General features: G+C 39.6%; 1 protein-coding gene across 2 annotated transcripts; it reads right to left on the reverse strand.

Moving 5' to 3' along the window:
* Nucleotides 1-2,540: 2,540 nt before the first annotated feature.
* Nucleotides 2,541-14,569, reverse strand: LOC137283481 (THUMP domain-containing protein 1-like). Of its 2 annotated transcripts, none has more exons than XM_067815003.1 (3): nt 14,452-14,548; nt 6,566-6,774; nt 2,541-5,839 (listed from the first exon to the last, which is right to left on the reverse strand). In XM_067815003.1, exons 2-3 carry the CDS (start codon nt 6,761-6,763, stop codon nt 4,958-4,960), a joined length of 1,080 nt encoding a protein of 359 aa, XP_067671104.1. In that variant the 5' UTR covers nt 6,764-6,774; nt 14,452-14,548; the 3' UTR covers nt 2,541-4,957. The 2 variants fall into 2 exon arrangements, with proteins under 2 accessions (XP_067671104.1, XP_067671106.1); XM_067815005.1 differs by having other exon boundaries at nt 4,235-5,839; nt 14,540-14,569.
* Between the last annotated feature and the right edge of the window lie 203 nt (nt 14,570-14,772).

Raw genomic sequence — 14,772 nt, forward strand, 5'->3', positions numbered from 1 at the left:
ACCTCCCTACTCAGTTCTTTTGTCGTAAGACAGGAAGATCTTGTTACTTATAAAGAACTCGCTGGACATGATTTATTCTTTATGTAGTTACATCTATGTCATGCAGAATTATGTATGTTTTAGCCAGTTTACATGTTTTGGTTCATGATACACATATTGGCATGGTCATGTTAGATGACAATGCCACAGCATCATGTCATCTTGCAGGATGAGTGCCATGCTCAGGCTGTAATTGTCTCACAAAACTCGGTCACATTGCATAATCCAATCCTGTGTATCCTAGACAACCAAGAGCAATATCAGTTGACTGACAGCAATTCTAATACCAGCAATACTGAAATTATATGACAACTACAGTAATCTTAATACTAGCAATACTGAAATTATCTGAAAACTATCTTATCCATTAATGCAGTTACTATCTTACTTTACATCCTGATTTAAATGAACTCAAATTTTGGACCATGTCCACGTCCAGTATTGATTTTGCCAGATTGCTGTCAAAATTCGATCCAGCTATTGTCTCAATTGAATCTACTAGATCAGCATGTCTGAAGTCATAGCGCATGTCTTCTGAAGGGAGGTGTCAAGACTGAACCATTTCAACTACAAAATCACTGAAGAAAGCTAGGATTTCAGCCACTACGTAGCAACAATCCAGACTGACCAAACATAATCCTTGAAAACACTCATTTGATGTCGCCTAGCACAAATCATAGAAGTGGTTCCAGACATTGGTTGTGGATTGTTTTAATAATGATCTGATATTTAACTTTTTATACATGTTTTTCTTATTTTACGCAAGTTTTAATTGCATATAGTGATAAGAATTATGACTTATGAAAACATTGTATGTGAACTGTCATTTTTACCTGTAGACTGAATGATCCCAATGTTCATTGTACATTTCTTAATTTATGATGCTGAGATGCTTGTTAACAGTGGCAGTGCCCTGAAGTTCCTACTCTCTAAGCTTCACACCAGTCTGCCAATATCTCAGCTAGACTCTCAATATTTATGTTCAGTCTGTGGCACAGATATGTGTGTGTATTTACCTGTGTTGCCAATTGTGACAAGTTCTGCCTGGCCTATAAGGTGGTTCTGGGTTAGAATTGGATCCGAGTGCCCAGTTTGTTGTGAGAGGTCAGTAAGTGGATCAGGTGGTCAAGCTTGGGGACTTGCTTCATTGCCTGTCACTGTATCCCAGTGACCTGGATCACTGCTCACAGCATCAATCAGTGTCTGGCCCAGACCAGATAATGTACAGGTCATCATTACGTAGCAGGAAAATTGCAGAGAGTGGTGTTAAATACCATGATATTGCTGGAATACTGCTAATATTGGCGTACTCACTTCACAGATTTTGAAGTGTTAACATATTATGTTTATAGTTTTGTATTTCTATGGGTTTTTTTCTGTTATGTATCAAAACAGTAGACTAGTCTGGATTTTACATTTGTTTGGGAATTACTTCGGGGAAAAAGTCTTGAACTAAGTATATAAACTTACTCCCTGTACAAATTATCATGTTGTCATAGTTTCATCATCATTATGTTGCAAAGAACGGTCTGATATACGAGTGGCGTTTAAAATGTTGAATAAAAAATATTTCACATGAGTAATTGTTCAAAATGGCAAGAAATGTGAGAGCACAACCCAGTGAAGTAATGTGTGTATACCTTTGATGGTGGCGATATTTTATTTTGACAAGAAAAATATTTTTCGAACCGAAGCGAGGAAAGTACGTTGCCAACCTTTGCTCACTTCGCTCGCATGTAAGAAGACTTGTCATATTCTCTATGCTGCACAACCCCATTTGTACTACAGTATGCCTGTGGTTTGGCCAACCAACTGGTTTTGATGACCATGCAGTTTTTAAATATCTCTTTTGCATTGCAAACTAACCTTGGAGAATGCATTGTCAGTATCTCACAATAAAACTCACTGTTTCTCTATTTTTTCACATTTCATGACATTAACTTATTGTTGTTTAGTGATCCCATGAATGTGAGCGGTATGTTTTATGAGAGTTTCATACTTTTTGATATTTTCAAGTTTTTACAACAGCAATACATTATTTCCATTCTTTTATCAACTTTTTACTAAATTGACAACACAAATGCAACCTAAATTTGCATCACAGGGTCTACACTAAGTCTAACTATCCTATACTACGGTTCGGTGTGTTAATACTCAGTGCTGTACAAAGATATGTTATTATGCAGAATCTCAAATAACTTGTTTGCATTAGTTTCTGGTACAACTTTAATCTCCAGTTGTATTCAAGCAAGAAACATTACTGATTATGCCAGATTGTGTGAATAATGTCTTACAAGTGTGATACACAGAATCAATCTGTTGCCTGTGTTTATTGTATACAGGTGTAATATATGAAAACATGAGTGAATTTGTATTCAATAATTCAATGTGGAATATTTTTCAATAAGATGTTCAGTTCTGTTTTCTTGATTAATTTCTTTCAAGATTGGAAAAAATTATTTCCGACATGAGATTGTCATTAATGTTTTATCAATGATGAATTTTTTATTTTGTTTTTATCAGAATTGTACATGAACTTACCATATGAACTTTATGTCAGCAACATTCTAATCTCTTGTACATACTTGTCATGTTCTTGCAATATTACTTATGCAATATTATCAAAATAATGGGTTTTTTTAAATTTCTAAACCTTTGCATTGTAACTTACAGTCAGTGCTGTAAATGGGGCAGTGGTGTAGCCTAATGGCTAAAGTGCTGGTTTGTCACAGCAAAGACGCGGGTTTGAAAATTCACATGGGTACAAGGTGTGAAGCCCATTTCTGGTGTCCCCGGCCATGTTGTTGCTGGAATATTACTAGAAGTGGCGTAAAATCAGACTCAATCAGTCAGTGCTGTAAATCATCTGTGTACTCACAGATAAGGAATTACTGTCTTGTTTTTAGACATTTTCGCACAGAAATTTGCAAAACTAGAACTAAATTCAAAACCTTAACTACACTGAAATCAGAAAGCTGTTTCAGATGGTAGATGTAATAGTCACTTGGTCATCATGTGAGAAGAAGCAACGTTTTCCAAATAGGCTTCACGCCTACACAATATTAGTGGTAGAACACATGTGCCTTGTTAATATCTTCCAATTCTAAGATATACACAATAAGGTATTCAAAATTTGACAAAAACAAATTGTCTACTGCACCTTAATTTGTCAATATTTTATCATATTGTGGGGTTCCAACATAAACTATGCTGTGAATATAAGATCCAAGCGCACTGCTTAATGTATCAGCATCTCCTTTTGTGAATTTTACCTTCTGTGCATGTATGCACATACTAATCCCCAAATCATATACTGAGTAAAGTCCATGACACAAGCCATGGGGAGGGAGCAGGTGAAAATGAACCACAGCCCCATTTGGCAGAAAGAATACCTCAACAGTTTGGGGTATTATGAGGGCTCTGGCTGATAAGATGTTCGCATTGTGGTTTAACTCATGGATAACAAGCAGTATTAGGACTTGGGAATAACATGTTAGTCACAATGGATACTCATAAGGGAAAAGGTATCCATTGGTCCAGAAAACCTGAACATACTACAGCAAAATCAACAACCCATCCCCAAAATAGATTTCAAAACTTGTACATCTTAAATTGTGATGGATGAAATCTAACTAAAGACAACCCACTTTACAAGTTGTTTGTAAATACACAATTTGAATTCATGACAATGAGCATTTTATGGAAAGCACAAATAATTTCGTTATTTACTATATTATCATTGGAGGGGAAACCTAGTATGCTCAGAATCTCGGACTGCTTGCTCAATCAATGCTTTACAAGAAATTCATTTAGACAATACTGAAGAATGAAGGAAGTACCATTTGTTATCTGTACATGTGTGTAACAGTAACCAAACATTCCATTTCAATGAATAAACTATTTTAACACAAATGTTTGTTTTTTTGTATACATGATTCTCTTCAGTGAAAAAGAAACAGTTATCAACATATTCACTCTTTACAGTTTATGATACTGTGGATCTGTCTAAACCAGACTTGCATGGGACTGATGTAAAGTCTGGTTTGGACAGTTGTCTGAACACGACAGAAGTTCAATGAGTTACTTCTCTTAGTATCATGTAAACTGAACATAGATGATTAGTCAAGCTTGGAACATTTCCACTGATGTGATGCAATCATAGTTAACTAATCATCTGGTAATAATCAACAAACTCTTTGTATTCTGTGCATTGATCCACACCATCAGCAGAACATTGTAATCTCACATGCAAAGCAAAAATTGCTGGTGAACAATTCTTATCTCCAGTCCCTGCAGGAGAGCAACATCATGTGGATATTAACCTAGAACAAACTCCATCACTGTACAGTATCAGAGGACTAATTACCCTGGCCATCTGGACCTGTGGGAGTTCACTCCAGTTCAAGACTGCTACCTGGCCTTTACTTTTCGAAACAATTTATTTGAAATATTTCATATCAAACAAGAAAACAAGGAGACTATTTCTGAAAATATTTAGTTCATAAACAAGTGTTCTTCCCTCACATGGATTTGGGTAAAGAAGGAATAATGGTAGATGGGATGGGAGAACAAATCAAGCAGGCACTTGAATCATAGATTAACCTTACAAGTAGTTTGACATCTTGTAATGTAAGTTGTATTTAATGCCACCCTTGGCAATATTCTGAAAAATATGCATACAGACTGGTTTATGGAACAGAGATGTTTTACCAATGATAAAAACAACACCAGTATGAACATGGACTCCCAACTCCACAATTTGAACACTCTGATGCCTCAGTATAACCAACTCCACAATCTGAACACTCTGATGCCTCAGTATAACCATTTTCTCGTTACTTCTTGGTGTGATGGCTCCCCCTTGTCCCTATCCTTTATGCTGTAATAAACTCCACATTAACATCCATCTTACAGGTGTTCATCTCTCGCCCTTTGTCATACAGATTTTTTGTTCCCCTTCCTCCTTCACAGCAGCCACAGGTGACTGCTGTTCACCCTTCTGATCAGTCACATCCGAATCCCCATCCTTTGTCTCAGAAACATCATCGGTTTCTGCCTCCAATTTCACCTTTTCCTCGGTGGATGCCACTTCTTCCTTGCCAGGTTCCTGGTCAGTCTTGTCAGCCATGTCTGTCTGTTCAGCACCTTTTATTTCTGATCCATTCTTCTCTACTGATATTTCCACTTTCTCCTCTGATTCAACATTCTCCTCTTTTTTAACTTCACGTTCCTTAACAACCTCATGGAAATTACACTTCCTGAACTTAAAGAAATCTGTGGAGACTCCCAAACAGCATACATTAGAGATGATTTCCACTAAAACAGCAACATCTGGACTGTCACAGTTCACTCTGTTCAAGGGATTCAAACTTTTGACTACCTCGCCCAACAACGGCAACACACTGTCCCTGCCAATGCCATTATTATTCCTCACCTTAAACATCACAGCATATGATTTCTCCTGTCCCATCTCTGATGGGAAGTATGGGGGCAGGATGCTGTCTGCTAGCTTCTTTATGTCATTAAGCACTGCTTTACATGTTCCAGCTATGGGCAACATTCGCATAGCATACCTGGCCTTGGACACCTTCTTCTCATATAGGTCTGAGAATATCTTGTGATGTAGTTCAGTGGGGTTGTCTAGTGATGTCCTGATAAAGATGCAGTTTTTGGCATGTGTGTCTGTGTTTTGAAACCGCCTCTCTGCGCTTTGCTGAACTTCCTTGATCGCTTTCAGCTCTCTAGCCATGGCCTTCTCCACATCTTCCTCTTCCTCTGAGCTTGCATCTTTCCCAGTTAACTGCAACATGCCATACATCAACAGAACACATATAATCTTGGAATATGACCAAGTCATTCCTGTACATCTATGTGTATACTTTCAATAAACAGATGGGGCAAGACTGGAAATTAAGACAAGCTTGTTTACCCAGACAAGTTTTGTGGTGTTAAGTATCCTAAAGGCAAGTAGAATTTCAAATGTTTTGAGGTGTATTGTATGTTATTACTATTTTGGATATTAGGCTTTCTTGGGGCCTAGATAAACAATGTCTGTTTGGACTACAATGATCACACACAATGCAGATGCATGTACAGAGATATGGAACATTGCCCGTCTTGTCAAATGACTAAAGAGTTTAGTTGCCATGCTACATCTCATCACCATACCTCATGTACAACTACACTGCAGAACAAAAGCATTATATACTCAGTACTGAAAGAAATGCAAACACCCTACATGTTGGATAATATGAGAAAAATTACCCTACATGTTGGTAAATATGAGGAGAGTTACTCACCCTTCTTGTTGTTAAATATGAGAATTACTCGCCTACATGTTGGTAAATATGAAAAGAATTACTCAGATTCAGGAGATATGAGATTGCTTTAATGCACAAATAAACATACAGATATTTTGTGCGAACTGACACCCAGGAACACAACACATGTGATGTCATAGAACAATGCTTGGAAATGATATGCCAACACTCTATCCACTACACCATGGACTGGAATATACTGTTACCTTTTCTGGGCCATACAGTTCATCAGCATATTCATTGAGGATGTTATAGCACTCTCTGACTGCCTGCTTCTCATTGTTGTTGCACGTGATCAGGAATCCTTTCATACCAGCAGCCAGGTTATTCAATCTCTGACGCTTCTGATGACATGACTTTCGGTAGTAGGACTTTGGACGCTTCTTTCCCCTCTTTTCACTCATTTTAAAGGATCCTACAAATATATAACAACAGACTGGTGAAATTCAATAATGCTGTTTGGGCACTCGTGCCCTATTTTGGGGTTCCTGGAAACCTTCAATTCAGTGAAGAAAAACTACTGTTCAGTATCTTTCAACATCCCAGGTTATCAAAAGGCATCAGTTCACCACTAGACAGTTTCCCCAGTTGGCTTGTACTGTAGGTACTAGCATAATGTACAACGTAGAGCCAGTATTGGACCAGTGCTCTTTTTCGGTTAAAGGCCCATCACAGGCAAAATTGTACTGGCCCATACATGGATGGTTACCTTAAATACTGCACCACAAAGCCATACCAGCCCAGTATAGATAGTGCCCTTCCTGCTTGGGCTTTATCTGATGACCATGTCGTCTGCTTGAGACAGATGGCAAAAGGTAGAGTGTGACATTGTCTACATTTTTTAATGAAAATTTATTTAATGCAGCACTGAAAAGTAACAGTATTAGCTGAAAAGCAGCTATAAAGAATTCATTTCCAACTAAGGCTAAGTGAGCTAAATTTTCAACAGTAAAATGCAGCATGAATTTAGCTGGGACATGGGCATTTGAAACATTCAGCATGTGTCATGTTGTTAGATCACTAAAAAACCTATTGACATGTCTCATTCAAGAACATATATTCAATATAATTGGGCGTGATTGTAGCATTGTTTGATTATCCTGTCATACTGGAGAAAATGTCAAAAGACTGAATAGTAAACGAAACTTTGAAAATACTTAAAAAAGACTATCAAGTGAATTGAGTTTTGAAACAAGCTTTTGAACAAGTTCATTCAGTAAAAAACAATGAAAAGATATTCTAAGATGCTTTGGTAAAAGATCAAAGGCACCGACAATACTTTATCAGAAAATAATGTGCCCTTTTTGCATTACGTCACAATGTGTTGATGTCACTGCGCCATTCCAGTCTGCCCCCTCATAATTGAACTGTTTTACATTACATCACAATATAACCGATGTCACAATGGATGTCAGTTGCCATCGCCTCTACAGCCTCCCACAGTAAACTGCTTCGTCACATCCCGTTTCTTGGTTTGCAGTTGCATCACACAACTAACATCACTGGTGGAAACATCACGGTTATGTTTTCCGAAGGATAAAATGTCTCATAGTGCAACTCAAAATTTTACAAACTCGGTAATGTTTACAATGTTTACATTCCCACAATGCAATCATGTAATGTCACATGACCTGTCTGCTTCAGCTGAATGTACTGACCTAAACTTTTCATTGGTAGTAGAAATGAGACAGTCATAATGCGTTGTATGGTTTAAGAGAATCACAGATGTAATTAAAATGATCTAGAGAAGATTTTTAACCCGAACATAAACTATCACCAAACTGTTCATCATTTGTTTTCCTAGTAACGTTTGTCTTAATGTAGGGGGATGACACGTCAAAAGAACGGCGTGTCAGTTAGCCCTGTGCAAGGATTCTTAATTTAGGTCACAGATACCGTCGTTTGTTTTCTGCCATAAATCAATCAAAATCAGGTTTAGAAATCATTAAATACGGCATCTTAGAAAAGAAATACAGTTCGTTCTACCACCATGTATCGTGTAATAAAGCACACTTTTGCCCTGAACTATTATATCATTAAAGCACTCAGAAGCTATACATAGTATTACACTATACATGGTGGTAGAACGAACTGTATTTCTTAAACATATCATGTTTTCATCTTGCTTTATGAATTAAACTCACATGGATAAACTTGTGTCTTCTTTTCTTTTTCAGAGTATCTTTTGGTATCAGCTTGTTTGAACTAGTAGAAATTGTATTTAACTTAACTCGGCCAGCGCCAATGAAATTATCAAGAGCAAATTTGCATCCATTATGGCTGTGTACTGGGCCATACCTCTGTGAATGTTCTCTTCCAATTCAACACCAATGAGCAAAATAGTTTAGACCAGCTGCACAGACTAGTCAATAACCCATGAGTATACCTTAGCTCAATCCTAATGCAGCATATACTTCAATTCAAAACAGTGTACTCAAGTTAATTTAGTTGTAAATATTTATTCATTGACATATCCTAGAATTATTAACAAAACCCAACCCAACAATTACAAAAAATAAGTAAAAGCCCCAAAATTAAGTGTAATATATAGGGTTGAACTACTTAGATTACATCTGTTAATTTGTTGGTTTCACATTAATTTTAGACTCACTGTGCACATGCGCAAAGCGTGTAAAAATATCTTCTGGCACACTTACGCTTTAGTGTAGCTGAAGGGGTCGTCAGTACAGGTACTACAGAAATGTACCTCCGGTACCTCTCTATACAGAAGTGTACCCTAGCCAAGGTAAATGTATCCCAGTGTTAGGGGTTTTCGACGGTATAAGACAAAAACGTATTTTTTATCCTTAATATCATTTTCAGTTTTGATTTTGCTAACCTTGAGTGATAAAGGTATATTCATCTATTTCACAAAAAAGTTTCATGGGTTTCCAACAAAAATAGCGTTTTTACATCGTATTGGCGAAACTGCAGTCGCTTGTCACATCCGGGTATTTTTGTATGTGTTTTTGACGGTGAGCCATACTTTTCCCTCCGCACTGCGAGAGAGTGTTTTGATCACACGGCTTCCTGTTTCATACATAACCTGTCACTTGCAGACGACTGATCTTGTTGAATTTTGCTCGCTGGGTTTTGTTTTATAGGCAATTGATTTTGCATCTGTTGTGGTATTAACGATCGAGGGTAAATAATATTGTTGTTTAATTGCTCTTTACATAACTTAATTTCTTGATTTCAATTGTCAATAAAACGTCTTACGACAGGAACTGATCATTCGCCCTACCGATGAAGCTGTTTGTGCACTCCGATCGCGCACGTACTTCCTCCATATAGCGCTAGCAATGGAATCGTCAAAATCACCAGAACGTCGAATTCAACTCGCTTTGGGATACAGAATCGTACCTTAGGATGATCCCATTCTGCATCGGAATCAGTGCTGAACCGGTTTCTCCAACGAGTACATGTACTTTTATCCTGTCAAACCACAGAAAAATGCAGCATGGCAGTGCCTGTTTGTCAGGAGCAACAACACTACCTTTCTTCGGCTTGTAAAATACCAGATCCATATTCAACTGCGTTATAATACAAGCCTAATGAACCGATTTCTAATGCCCAGAAAGTGCTCGAAGTCAGGCCATCTGGAACAACAACTCAATTACGTGAGTAAAAACAAAAAACAATTCTCATCCAAGGGGCGTAACTCTGGTTTCTCTTCATCAAACGGAAAAGTATACAAAGTCAAAAAGCCATGTTATCGATGTGATAGTGACTCTCATACCTCGGACAAGTGCAAGTTTATTGATGCAGAATGTTCATATTGTCACATTAAAGGCCATATCAAAAATGCATGCAGGAAAAGAAAAGGAAAAAAGCACAGAGTTAATTTTGTTGAGGGAGATGAAAATGATGACAGTGAAAATGATGAAACTGCTTATGAACTGTTTTCTCTACAAAAAGGGAACAGCAAATCTGAACCATTCATGATTACTGTAGGTCTTAATGGCAAAGAAACAAGCATGCTTTATGACACAGGTGCAAGCATTTCTGTTATGAGTGAACAGACATACAAAGCACTTTGGCCTGAAAATGCTCCTCCCATTAAACACGGACCAGTTGTTCTGACCAGTTATTCTGAAAACAAACTTGACGTACTTGGATACATTGAGATTGAAGTTACATGCAAACAACAAAAAGCATCAGCTCAGCTGACAGTCATTAAAGGTAAACAACCCAGTTTGTTTGGCCGAAATTGGATCCGAATGTTCAAGATAAACAATCTTTCAGATTTGAACTGTGTTTCAAGTGACGTTTCCCTGAATGACATTCTTGACAAACATGATGATGTGTTTCGTGCAGAACAAGGTGAAATCCAAAACATGGTAGGCAAGATTTACGTTGATCCTGATGCTAAGCCTATCTTTTTCAAGCCACGCCCACTTCCTTTTGCTATGAAGGAAAAGGTGGACGCTGAGCTCGATCGACTTATCGATCAAGGTATCATTTCCCCGGTACAACATTCTGATTGGGCCACACCCATTGTACCAGTTCTCAAGGGGGACAACTCAGTGCGTCTCTGCGGAGATTACAAAGTGACTATAAACAGGGTGTGTCAGCAAGACCCCTATCCTATTCCTCGCATTGAGGATTTGTACGCTAGACTTTCGGGTGGTCAGCGTTTCACTAAGATAGATCTCACAAGTGCCTTTCTCCAACTACCTATTGATGAACAGTCAAAGAAATATACCACAATAAACACACACAGAGGACTTTTCCAATTCAACCGATTACCTTTTGGTATAAAATCGGCTCCTGGGATCTTCCAAAGGTGCATGGATAACCTACTTCAAGGCATCAACATGACCGGAAGTTATCAAGATGACATCATCACCACGGGCGCTAATGACAAACAGCATCTACAGAATGTCAACACTGTCCTCAGCAAGCTTTCAGAAGCTGGAGTTAGAGTGAAACGTGAGAAGTGTGTCTTTCAGGCACCCGAGGTTGTCTACTTAGGACACTGTATCAGTGCCGACGGATTGCACCCAATGCAAGACAAGGTATCAGCCGTAGCCAATGCACCAGCTCCGAAAAACGTGACTGAACTGAAATCCTATTTGGGATTGCTGAACTACTATGGTAGGTTCCTGCCAAACTTATCTACAGTGTTAGCACCACTGCACACCCTGCTCAAGAAGGATGCTAAATGGCAATGGGAAGCCATGCAACAGAAAGCCTTCCAGAAGTCAAAAGAACTTCTACAGTCTGCTGAAGTTCTCGTTCACTTCGACCGTGACAAAGAACTGGTGCTTGCCACAGATGCATCTGCCTACGGCCTCGGCGCCGTACTCTCACACAAGATGCCCAACGGTTCACGATTGCCTTCGCTTCACGTACCCTAAACCAGGCGGAAAAGGGCTACTCACAAATAGAAAAGGAGGGACTCTCAGTCATTTTTGGTGTGAAAAAGTTCCACCAATATCTCTACGGCACCCACTTCTGGATCTCCAATGATCACAAGCCTCTACTATTCCTCTTCGGAGAAAAGAAAGGGATATCTGCCATGTCATCGCCAAGAATACAGAGATGGGCAATCACCCTCTCAGCATATGACTACTCGTTCATGTACACCCCGGGTAAGGACCTGGGTTATGCGGACGCTCTCAGCCGTTTGCCTCAACATGTGAACATACCTCCTGTGCCGTCGCTCCCTGAAACTATCTACCTCATGGACTTCCTGGAGACAACACCAGTTACAGCCAAGGAGATAGAGAAATGGACAAGTCGTGATCCCGTGTTGTCCCGAGTACACAGACTCGTACAGCATGGTTGGCCAGAGTCAACACACACTGATGCATCACTCCGACCTTACTCAGCCAGACGAAATGAGCTCAGCACTCATGGTGGAGTGATACTGTGGGGATCTCGTGTCATTGTCCCTGAACCAGGACGGAGTCGAATCCTTGATGTACTTCATGAGGGACACCCAGGTATTGTAAAAATGAAAATGCTCTCGCGCAACTATCTGTGGTGGCCACGACTAGATGAAGACATTGAGCTGAAAGTAAGAAGCTGTGAGCCCTGTCAGATCAATGCAAAGGCCCCGCCTGCTGTGAACATTCACCCCTGGGAGTACCCCCGTACTCCGTGGCAGAGGATACACATAGACTTTGCTGGACCCCTCATGAACAAAATGTTCCTGGTGATAGTCGATCCACATACCAAATGGATGGATGTACACGTCATGAACAACTCTACTTCCGAAGCAACCATCGGTAAACTACAGTCTTCCTTCGCAAACTTTGGTCTCCCCAAAACTCTAGTCTCAGACAACGGGACTTGCTTCACAAGTTCTGAATTCCGTGACTTCACACAGAAAAACGGAATAAAACACGTGTTCACTCCTCCGTACCACCCAGGCTCAAACGGTCTCGCTGAGAGGTCAGTCCAAACTCTAAAAGAAGGACTAAAGAAAATGGACGGTGGTAGTGTAGAATACAAAGTCTCACGATTCCTGTTCAGATATCGTTCCTTACCTCACTCAACCACAGGGAAATCCCCAGCGGAGCTGATGTTCAGCAGGAGAATGAGGACCAGTCTGGACTTGTTACACCCTGACGACTCTGAAACAGTGCTAAAGGCACAAACCACTCAGAAACATTACCGAGATACTCACACCAAACAGAAAACAATCTTAGCTGGTGACCCAGTCTACGTCGCAAACTTCGGATCGGGTCAGAGATGGATTCCGGGTAAAGTCAGCGAAACATCGAGTTCGACAGCAATCATAGTCCTCAACGATGGCCGAGTAGTCAGGAGACACTTCAACCACATCAAGCTGAGATACAGCACGAGCGAAGACGCAACACAGCTTGAGACACCCACCATGTCTCAGGCAGGCGAGACAACCATGTCTCCGGTGAGTGAGACAAAATCGAACACTTTGACAACGGAAGTTGGGCTGACCAACTCGCAACCAAAAACTGTGTCAACGCCGGTGACCCCTGCTAGTACACGCTCTGAGGCGTGTAACCTGAGGCGTTCGAGTCGCACGACCAAACCTCCAAAGAGACTGATCGACTCGATGTGAAGACCTGATGTTATGATTATATGAACTTTAAATGTGTTTCAGTGTTAAAGTTTAACCCAAGAATGGGACAGTTTCAGTTTTCGTTAAATTCTACAGTTCTAAGTGATTTCCAATGGACACTAAAGTTATCTAAAGTTCAAGTGATTTTCAGTGGACTCTAAGTCTTAAAAGTTTAAGTGATCATTGATCATTACCTATGACAGGCAGTCACTCCTCTTTTATTTCACAGAACTATTAAAATCTTAAAGGGGGAGGTATGTAATGTTTTAAGTACTCCGCGTACGCTTCATATACAATTCCCATTTTTGTAGAGAAAACGTCGCATGGCATGTTGGGTAGGGCTAGTGCAGGAGTCACGCCCGCCATGTTTGTACCTTAACGGTATTAAAACCAAAATCGAACATTTATCCATGTTTTGTGATCCATCGCAACCACAAACCAGTTTCGGTTTTGGCTTGAGAAAAGCCGACTCGTCTGCTGTTTAGGGTACCAGGTACGTTTCTGTACATTTAATTTGGCTAGGGTATATTTCTGTATACAGAAAGGTACTTGGGGTACATTTCTGAAGAACCTGTGCCGACAACGATCCCTTCAGCGATAGTGTAAATACACTCAAAATAAAATGATTAAATAAATATTTATTTAGGTGTGTCAACTGTTCATAGATGATTAAACACAGCAATTTGCATGTGCTTTTTAATTACTGATGTCCAAACGTTACCTGAACGAATAACACTGGGGGTAAGTTTACTTAGATGGGTTTGGGATAGACTTTCTGTCTTTTTCTGCCTGGGTGGCGAACATATCCTCTATCGGCTCCTTAAAAGGATAGTAAAGGGACAGTTTGCTACTAAAGATTAAGACATGTTTCCCTATGACCAAAGACTCGCGAGGGAGCTAAAGGTACTGGAGCATGAGCAAAGCCCGCGATATAGCGAGACATAGGAAGTGCTGTATCGAGGTAATTACTAAGGTCCGCGTCCACTCAGGCTACGTCCAGTAAACTGCCCTCCTGCGGTGCGTCGTATAGTTCTAACAACTTACAACCAAATCTAGTCCACAGTAAACACGAACAGTTAACAGACATCCGTTATCCCCCTGACACACGTGCGTTTGTGTTTTCGGAACTTACCAGAGAACGAAATGTTGGACTCCAAAACGAAACTATGATTTTACATTTTTCAATAAAAAGAACCCCGAAAATATTGAGCAAAAGTCATTATAGCTATCACAAAATATTTGGACATAGAGGTAGTTCGTTATTAAGGCATTTTTATCAAATGAATTGTAATATTCTATTATGTTACAGTGCTATTCCGTTTTAAATTGTTTGCGTAAGTGTTATTTCTTTGACTGCGGGCTTAT

This window comes from Haliotis asinina, chromosome 5, assembly GCF_037392515.1.
Source record: "Haliotis asinina isolate JCU_RB_2024 chromosome 5, JCU_Hal_asi_v2, whole genome shotgun sequence".
Lineage (NCBI taxonomy): Eukaryota > Metazoa > Mollusca > Gastropoda > Lepetellida > Haliotidae > Haliotis > Haliotis asinina.